At 46.3% G+C, this 10,106-nt stretch overlaps 1 protein-coding gene across 1 annotated transcript in view; it reads left to right on the forward strand.

The window, feature by feature from the left end:
- The window catches only part of PTPN6 (protein tyrosine phosphatase non-receptor type 6), a 52,458-nt gene extending 43,004 nt beyond the window's left edge, over window positions 1-9,454 (forward strand). The window contains exons 7-16 of the mRNA XM_069754170.1: window positions 419-515; window positions 3,411-3,490; window positions 3,765-3,914; window positions 4,189-4,308; window positions 4,839-4,993; window positions 5,685-5,752; window positions 6,584-6,735; window positions 6,892-6,971; window positions 7,080-7,205; window positions 9,279-9,454. Of these exons, the coding sequence (XP_069610271.1) occupies window positions 419-515; window positions 3,411-3,490; window positions 3,765-3,914; window positions 4,189-4,308; window positions 4,839-4,993; window positions 5,685-5,752; window positions 6,584-6,735; window positions 6,892-6,971; window positions 7,080-7,200 (1,023 nt within the window). The 3' untranslated portion in view covers window positions 7,201-7,205; window positions 9,279-9,454. The remainder of the gene's footprint in view (window positions 1-418; window positions 516-3,410; window positions 3,491-3,764; window positions 3,915-4,188; window positions 4,309-4,838; window positions 4,994-5,684; window positions 5,753-6,583; window positions 6,736-6,891; window positions 6,972-7,079; window positions 7,206-9,278) is intronic.
- The last annotated feature ends 652 nt before the right edge of the window (window positions 9,455-10,106 follow it).

Here is a 10,106-nt window from a genome sequence, read left to right on the forward strand (position 1 = left end):
TCATTTATTCCACAGAAAACGTAATTTTTGACCGCCCTCGATCGCTCGTGTTCATACACTTTCCTTTCTTGCCTTTATCTAACGCAGATGAGCCGATCCTATCGGGTTTTACAGGGTGTTTTAGGTCAGGATGGGGCACAGATTTTCTCTGGTCCCTTGGGCAAGGAGCTGAGGAGTCAAGAGACAGGGAAGGAAACGTCACTCAGAAATGGCTGACGACTACGGAGGGGAAAATCGAAAGCATCAGATGTCGTTTCCTTCAGACGTTGGCCAAGAAAGTTCTTCTAGTTCTTAGATTTGTCCGTTTGACACCACAGCCATCCGAGCTTCACCACGAGGCGTCATGGTGGTAGATGTCAGTGTTTGGTGCCGATTACTGAAGGCTTCTTCATTTATCTTATGTGTTTCTCCTCATCAGGTTCTTCAGAAACAGGAATCCAATTTATGCTACGAGAGGACGGAGGGTCAGAGGCCGGAAAATAAAAGCAAAAACCGCTACAAAAATATCCTTCCGTGTGAGTTTGCCTGAATCTCATCCATGACCTTCTTTTCACCTCATTTGTGTCCATGTTCGGGTCCTGCGCCCACACATCCTGGTGTATATGAGCATCCGTGGAGGTTTATTTATTCATTTTTTCACCCTTTTTTTCACTCTACATCCTTCTATCCACCATTGAATGTGAATGTTGATGTTGGAGCTCTGCTTTCCGGGAAGTTTTCTGCCCAAGTCTTCCAGGAGAGCCTCCATTTTTCTATTCCGGGAGACTCCGTAACTACGATCTAGTAGTAATTACAATGGCGCCTCCTTCATTTCATTTGCTCAGATGCAAATCTCCCGATGATTGAAAGCAAGAAAGCCGCTGCAAGTGTCAGCCATTCCGAGTGCCACCCGCCCCAAGTGCCAGCCACTCTAAATGCCAGCTGCTCTATATGCCAGCCGCTCCGAGTGCCAGTCATTCCAAGTACCACCCGCCCCGAGTGCCAGCCACTCTAAATGCCAGCTGCTCTATACGCCAGCCGCTCCAAGTGCCAGCTGCTCTAAATGCCAGCCACCTCAAGTGCCAGCCGCTCTAAATGCCAGCCGCCCCAAATGCCAGCCACTCTAAATGCCAGCTGCTCTATATGCCAGCCGCTCCAAGTGCCAGTCATTCCAAGTACCACCCGCCCCGAGTGCCAGCCACTCTAAATGCCAGCTGCTCTATACGCCAGCAGCTCCAAGTGCCAGCCGCTCTAAATGTCAGCCGCCCCAAGTGCCAGCCATTCCGACTGCCAGCCACCCCAAGTGCCAGCCGCTCTAAATGCCAGCCGTTGCGACTGCCAGCCACCCCAAGTGACAGCCGCTCCAACTGCCAGCTGCTCTAAATGCCAGCCGTCCCAAGTACCAGCTGTTCCGACTGACAGCCACCCCAAGTGCCAACCTCTCTAAATGCCAGCCACTCTAAATGCCAGCTGTTGCAAGTGCCAGCTGCCCCAAGTACAAGCTGCTCTAAATGCCAGCCGCCCCAAGTGCCAGCCACTCTAAATGCCAGCTGCTACAAGTGCCAGCTTCCCCAAGTCCCAGCCGCTCCAAGTGCCAGCTGCCCCAAGTACAAGCTGCTCTAAATGCCAGCCGCTCCAAGTGCCAGCCACTCTAAATGCCAGCTGCTCTAAATGCCAGCCGCTCTAAGTGGCAAACATTCTTTGTGCCTGCCTCTCTTTGTGCCTGTCGCTTTTAGGGGCAGCCGCCCTATGTTCCAAACACTCCTCAGAATAGTTAAGTAAATAAGGCAGCACACTGTAGTGCTAAAACATGCAAACTTGAAAACACGAAATTTGAACTGCATTACTGCACTAGAAATATGAAAAATGAGAGCTTTTAGCGCATAAAAATGGCCAATTTTATGTGTACCTGGTAGCCCCTTTACGGCATCTCTCTTATACCAGGTCCTACACTTGCCTTACCTCGCTGAGAATAAACGTCTCCATCTGAATGGGTACATGTGAAACCTCTTCTTAGACTAAAATTCTCTCTCTCTGTGGAGGGGTATTGGACCTGCTGTAATTAAAACACCTGAAGCTAGGAGGCGGGGAGTGCACGATCAGAAGGCTAGAGAATACATTTCAAAAACCTGACCGTCACATCCAAACATAGACTCAGTGTGAACAGGTGCTGAACCTAGAGTCGCCAACTCGTATATAGTTAAGTAAATAAGGCAGCACACTGTAGCGCTAAAACATGCAAACTTGAAAACACAAAATTTGAACTGCATTACTGCACTAGAAATATGAAAAATGAGAGCTTTTAGCGCATAAAAATGGCCAATTTTATGTGTACCTGGTACCCCCTTTACGGCATCTCTCTTATACCAGGTCCTACGCTTGCCTTACCTCGCTGAGAATAAACGTCTCCATTTTTATGCGCTAAACGCTCTCATTTTTCATATTTCTAGTGCAGTAATGCAGTTCAAATTTCGTATTTCAAGTTTGCATGTTTTAGCGCTGCAGTGTGCTGCCTTATTTACTTAACTATATACGAGTTGGCGACTCTAGGTTCAGCACCTGTTCACACTGAGTCTATGTTTGGATGTGCAGGTCAGGTTTTTGAAATGTATTCTCTAGCCTTCTGATCGTGCACTCCGCCTCCTAGCTTCAGGTGTTTTAATTACAGCAGGTCCAATACCCCTCCACAGAGAGAGAGAATTTTAGTCTAAGAAGAGGTTTCACATGTACCCATTCAGATGGAGACGTTTATTCTCAGCGAGGTAAGGCAAGCGTAGGACCTGGTATAAGAGAGATGCCGTAAAGGGGCTACCAGGTACACATAAAATTGGCCATTTTTATGCGCTAAAAGCTCTCATTTTTCATATTTCTAGTGCAGTTCAAATTTCGTGTTTTCAAGTTTGCATGTTTTAGCGCTACAGTGTGCTGCCTTATTTACTTAACTATATACGAGTTGGCGACTCTAGGTTCAGCACCTGTTCACACTGAGTCTATGTTTGGATGTGCAGGTCAGGTTTTTGAAATGTACTCCTCAGAATAGAGCATCTTCTCTGTAGTCCATCAATGGTGGTCGGCTTCCTAGGTTAGGAGCGCTGCGCTTACAAGCTCTTTGCTTTAGTGCTCGCGCACGCTGCTCTGACGCTGGATGTGTCGTTGTAACCTGGCGGCTTGTGCCCCTGTGGCCTCTGATTTTGCCTCTGCTTGCGGCATTGGGGAGCGCACAGTTCAGACCAGCGTTGTGATCCTGCCATTGATCCCACCTCTCAGTCCTTTGGTTTGCACTGAATCCCCTGTAAGAACACGACAGAAGACCGATGCGCTGCTGAAAAAAAAAGACGATGAAACAATCCCTTTAAGTTGGAACCATGAAATAATTTTTCTTTCATTTTACCTTTTTATTTTGTTAAATCAAATTCTGTCCTTTCTTCTAGTTGACCACACGAGAGTCGTTCTACATAGCGGGGACCCCAACGTTCCAGGCTCCGATTACATCAACGCCAATTACGTGACGGTGAGTCCCAGGGATGGAGGAGGATGGGACGATCTCCAGGAGATGCCGAACAGAGGAACGGTTGGGAGAAGGGACATAAAAGCTTTTACATTTCCTTCCAAGTTGATCTTGGATCATTTTGATTGCGGGGTCACAGCCTCTTTCTATTAAAGGGATCCTTGATCATTTCTTCCAAATGTTTCTCCATCTATCCAGAAAAAAATTAAAAAAAAAGTGACAATTTTCAGATTTTAAAAGTTTTTTGGGGGTTATTTTTTTTTCCTTTCTTTCTTAGAACCAACTAATTGGTGAAGATGAACCCTCCAAACGCTTCATTGCTTGTCAGGGGTGTTTAGCATCCACCACGGGAGACTTCTGGCAGATGGTTTGGCAGGAGAATAGCCGGGTCATAGTGATGACCACCAAAGAAATAGAGAAAGGGCGGGTGAGGCTTCTTGTTGTCTCTTACATTCTGTTTTTTTTTTAAATAAAATTTATTTTAAATTTTCAGTCTGTATTTGACATTCTGCCACCACTAGGGGGAGCTCACCGCTCACTGTGTTATTACTGATGTCAGTGTGTGTGCAGGGAGCTCCCCCTAGTGGTGGCAGCAGGACTTTTATAATCTAACTTTCTGCTCTTCTTTTTTGCCTTTATCTTTGTTTCCTTATGTCTCCTCCTTTCTAGACTCGATTAATTCTGATTCCATTTAATTCTAGACTAAATGTGTCCTCTACTGGCCGGAGGCTGGGACCAAGGAGTTTGGAAACTTTTTGGTTGAATTTCAATCAGAGCATGAAGCCATGGAATACAAGATCCGGTCTTTACGAGTGTCCTATGTTAGTATGAAGCGGAGCATCAGGCAAATTCTCTGTGATCCCCATGTAGAATTTTGCAAACTAATATTTTACATTTTCCAACATGAAAAAAAACAAAAAACGGTGTAATGAAATAGTGAAGGAAATCAGGAAACCATCATCAAAGGACGACGATGAAATAAAAGAAAAATATAGAGATTAATCTGAACTTTACTTTTTAGATTAGAAAAGTCCAATGACGAAAGCGGTTTCCAGATTATCAGAACACAGATACTGTAATATTTCAGTAATCCGGCGTCTACATCTCCGATGTCACACAGATTTTCTGTATTAGCCGACTAGGAAATAAAGGATTCCGATCCTCCAATTTAAAGGGATCCTCTCCCGTGTAGGATTTCTGATCTGTGCCGGATTATTGGAATTTTGCTGAACATCAAGTATCAGAATAATAAGAAAAGCTCGGCAGTAATGTCGTCGCCTCCACCACCGTCTGGCTGTAGATTGTGCCCCCCGCCGTGGCAGGGTCTCACACTATGTGCTTGTGTTCTCAGGGTGGCAAGAGCCGGGAAATCTACCACTACCAGTACCTGAGCTGGCCAGACCACGGCGTGCCCGCTGACCCCGGCGGCGTCCTGAGCTTTCTAGGGGAGGTCAATCGCAGGCAAGAAAGCATTCCTAACGCCGGACCCATCATTGTGCACTGCAGGTAATGTCACAAGCATCGCTCATGCTCCAGTCGCAACCAGAGCTGCCTACAAATCACAATGCTGATGCTTAGTTAACCCTCTGACTGCTGGATATGAACTTGGTCTCCTGCCTTCCACTGGTCCCAGTTCTGTACAGACCGCGCAGTGATGAGCATCTGACAGATTGTGTCTGGCAGGCGGCAGAATTCTGAATGCAGCTCTGGATGTGATTGGAGTAGGAAACATAATCTATGTCAGACCAGGAAGTCAAGCCCTCAACAATAGATATAGGTAGACGCCCCCTCTGCCTCATGGTGGCCAGACTGCATCATTCGTGGCCTCGTGGTGGCCAGATGTGCATCATTCGTGGCCTCCTGGTGGCCAGACTGCATCATTCGTGGCCTTGTGGTGGCCAGATGTGCATCATTCGTGGCCTCCTCTGCCTCATGGTGGCCAGACTGCATAATTTGTGGCCTCGTGGTGGCCAGATGTGCATCATTCATGGCCTCCTTTGCCTCTTGGTGGCCAGACTGCATCATTCGTGGCCTCGTGGTGGCCAGATGTGCATCATTCGTGGCCTCCTCTGCCTCTTGGTGGCCAGACTGCATCATTCGTGGCCTCGTGGTGGCCAGATGTGCATCATTCGTGGCCTCCTCTGCCTCTTGGTGATCAGACGTGCATCATTTTTTGCCTCTTCTGCTCTTTTCACAGCGCCGGCATTGGCCGCACCGGGACCATTATCGTTATTGACATGTTGGTTGACACCATCCAGACAAAAGGTAAGAAGGAAAACAAGATTTCTTCCTGCTGGCCTTGTGTTTAAAATAATAATAGATTTAACAACCCCTTTAAAGGAGCACATCGCTCCTCTGCCTCCTGGTCCCCGCTGCGCTCCTGTAGACTGACAGCTGGGACCAGCGGCTTCATCCCATCTCTGGTCCTGAACTGTGCACCCTTTAGTCTCTGCAGATCCCACCAGCTTCAGAGCAAGTGCTTACAAGCTCCACAGCAAAAAAGCTTGTAAGTGCTGCGCTTCTTTTCCAAGAGACCGGCCACTACTGCAGCGGTGGCCAGTAACCTAGGCAATGAATAATAAATGATAGCATTACAAAAAATTATATTCTTTGGAACCGAGAGGATTTTTTATGAGAACTTTTATCCATTTAAGAAGTTGAGACAATGCAGGATCCAATCAGAGCTGCAGTGAAAAGCATAGGGGACAGGCAGCCTGAGCCTCTGATGAGACAGGAGGTGGATTTCAGACAACCGCAGACCCCATCAGACAATAGTTGGGCCCTAAAGCTGAGACTATGGAGTGAATTTGGCTGCAACGCACATCGGGGTTCGGCGCTCACTTAAGGAGTCACATGGCCGCCAGACAGGAGTCCTGGGAACTGTCTCCTACCTGCTGGATCCCCGGCTCTTCTCACCAGTAGGCTTATGGTTGCGGTGCACACACATTGCACAGAGTCGGGGACGCCGGCAGGTAGGGGGCCGCTCATACAGCTCCTGCCCAGCGACCATGGACCGACGCCAGGTCCTGGGGATAATTGATTTGCTCGTCTCATCTGTTACGTTCCCGTCTGTCACTATTTCCATGTCGCCCGCAGGTCTGGACTGTGACATCGATGTACAGAAAACCATCCAGATGGTGCGGTCGCAGCGCTCGGGGATGGTGCAGACGGAGGCGCAGTACCGGTTTACCTACGCCGCCATAGCCCAGTACATCGACTCGGCCAAACACAAACTGCAGGCGCTGGAGGTACGGGCTGTGTGGCTGTTATCTGATAATCCAGCACTATAATGTAGATTCTAGATTATACCGCAGTCTGAGCCGGACTATTGGAACTTCTGGATTGAAGGAAGTGTACTGTAGACAGCGATGTGCCCCCAATAAAAAGAAATTCTCCCCTAACAGAGAACGAAGATGACAGAGTCAGAATATGGAAACCTGGGTCTGCCCTTGTCCAAGATGAAGGTGACACGGAGCTCCTCCAGGTAGGATGTCCTTGCCCTGCAGTGTTAGTGTGGCCCCCGGCATCGGTGTCAGTGTGCCCCAGCGTCGGTGCCCCCCGGTGTCCTCACGGTCGAATTCTGCTGTTTCAGGCCAAAAGATGAAGGAATGGTTTACGAGAATCTGAGCGGCAGGAAAGACAAAAAAGAAAAGGTGAATAAGAAGACGTCATCAGAGCGGGAGAAACCGCGGACCTCCATGAAGAAGAAGTGACCGAGGTGAGAAGACAATGCCACGCGGGACAGGATTAGATACAGCGCAGTATCACCCGGGACAGGCTTAGATACAATACGGTACAGCGCAGTATCACCCGGGACAGGCTTAGATACAGCATCTTAACAGACATATGATCAAAGCCAAAAATTCATTATTTTTAGCTTTAACATTTTTTTTTTTTACAACTTTTCAGCACAAAAATCTGCATATTTAACTACAATCTCGCCTAAATAAAGTCTCTCCGGGGGCCGGGCTGGAGTGCATCTCCGCAAACACTTTGCAGCTTTTTAAAAAGCCGCAATTGATGAATTGGTCGCAAACAAGTGGAAGACAAAAGAAATAATAAAAACATGAACAAACAAAATGGGAACACAAAATAAACATTAATAAGGAGCAAATTAAAAGAATAAGTCGCAAATAAAAAACAGGCGATTAAAATGAAAATACTAGACAAAGGTGTAAATGCAATAATGACCGGGGCTCTAGAGGTTTATTACTGTATCTAATATAAAATACACCAACGATATCAGGACAGAGAGAACACGATAATACAGACTGGAGAGGAGAACAACTGGAGCAAGTGTCCAGCCTGCAATGTCAATGTCTACCACAAGATGGCAGTGTCTAACCACAGGTGCTGAAAACCCACAAGTGTTTGTGCTACTCAAGAAGAAATATAGTAAATGGGGTTAAAGGAAAGTCAAGAAATATTAAGCATTAATCCACTCCACAAATATGGTAAAATTGGGCTCCTAAGAAGGCTGACAATAGCAAAAAAAAGAAAAAAAAGTGGCAGTCACCTTTTAAAGTGGCTCATGAACAAGAGTTCCCGCAATAATACACAGTGAACAGCCGGGACGCGCCATACTGAACGCGCTTTTTGCTTGGTAAGTTTTGTGTCACTTTGCATTACTGCAGGAACATGTGCCTACTTTAATTGGGGGGGTTGCTTTTTTTTTTTTAATATTGGGGCCCCACATTTGTGGAATGGATTAATGATATATATATATATATATATAACTTTCTTTTGCCCCTTTTAATTATCTTGCTTCTCTTTGACGGAACACAAACATTTCTGGGTTTTCAGCACCTGTGGTTAGACACCGCCATCTTGTGGTTGACATTGGCATTGCAGGGTGGACACTTTATCCAGGTGTTCTCCTCTCATCTTGTCTCTGTCTTGATCTCATCAGTGGAGTTTATTTTAGACGTATTAATAGAGATGTGGTTTGCTCTTGCATTTTGCCTTTCATGGTGCTAATTAAGCTGCTGATGTGGGTACATGGTATAGATACAGTCTGGGTTTAGATGCAGTAGACAGAATCCCACATAGAAGGGTTTGATCCACCACGTTCACAGACAGCATCATTCAGAAGATGGTCTGCAGAGCAGCTGTATCCGATCAAGAACGATCAGCTTAGATACACCTCAGCCTGGTGTCACACACTAAAGGCTTAGATACAGCAGCTCAGCAAACCGTTCACCATCTCATCTTTATAGACAGTATCAGAGCCAGGATCAGATGATGGGATCAGACACACGGCCTGTGTGGGTGGCACCAGGGGATCTCAGTGCGGACGGAGCGCCCCCTAATGATGAAGTGCTGCATATACAAGCTTAGTCCTGGAAGTTTCCATGATGAGCGTTTCATGATTTTTTTTCACTGTGCAAAAAAAAAAAAACAGTCTCACAGTTCCGGCAGAGTGCATTGGATTCCCCCAAATCTCATCTTATGCTTTTCTTTTGATAAACCATACCTAACCTGCAGTGTGATTTTTGCAATCTGCAGTACGTTAATTTCTATTGAGGTTAAGATGCATTTTTTTTTCCGGATTTTCCACGTAATTTTGATTGAGATGAGGAAAGTCCACAGATTAAAAAAAAAAAAAAAAAAATCAATCATGTGTGGGTTACATTGATAATTATCAATAAAGTTTATAAAAGCCAAGTGACAGGACACTTCCAACAACCAAACAGAAAAAAACTGGTGCTGAAAATTCGGGCCCGTGCCGTACGTACTCCCCGATCTGATACATCCACCTCTGAATATTAATCTCATGTTTTCTTCCCGACAGGTTTCTGCGGACGGATCCCTTCAGAATTTTTTTTACCTGATCCCAGGCTTCCCAACACACAACCTGCACAGTTTTGCTAGAAAATAAGTAAAATTTCTGATTATTTAATAAAGTGTTCTGCATGCAGTAAATACCGGCTCGTATAATAAAGGGGCTCTGTAGTTCTGCAGGAATGATGGCCTGTCCTGTGTTTAGCAGATTACTGATATTCCTTCACCGGCAGCTTTGCCTGCAATTACGGCTTGGTCCCATTAAAATGAATAGGAGCAAGCTGCAGTGCCCGGCGCAACCAGCAAATATACTGCACTGTCCCTGGTAAGACTGACGTACAGCAACAACCGAGCATGCTCAGCCATGCCGCCGGCCGAGCTGTCAATCAGGAGCGCATTGTCCAGGACAAACTTGAGCCAGCCCCTTTTTAAAAAGTGACTTGGTGCACCGTGGCGCGGCCATACATTTAAGTACACCTTCTCACCGACTTGTTTTCCATCCATCTCCTCTGAGCTGTCAAAGAGGAGACGGAGGTAGAAGGAAAACAAGCGGGTGGGTAGATGCACTTAACTTATTGGCTCCACCATGAAGCACCAAGCGGCGGCTCTGGGATGGATCAGTCAGCCATTCTGTGCCAACAGGGGACCTTTAATGCGTCCTCCATCATTGTGATCAAGTGAATAGTTGTTTTTTTTTTTTTTTTTTAACAAGAAATAAACACTAGGATTGTGGGAGCCAAACACCGTGGGGAAACTGTCCTCAGTGTCCCATTAATATATAGAAATCTGATTAATAAGGCTGTAAGAGAAGGAGGACTCTGTCAGAGCACAGCTGCAT

The sequence above is a fragment of the Ranitomeya imitator genome, chromosome 2 (assembly GCF_032444005.1).
Source record: "Ranitomeya imitator isolate aRanImi1 chromosome 2, aRanImi1.pri, whole genome shotgun sequence".
Taxonomy (NCBI): Eukaryota; Metazoa; Chordata; class Amphibia; order Anura; family Dendrobatidae; genus Ranitomeya; species Ranitomeya imitator.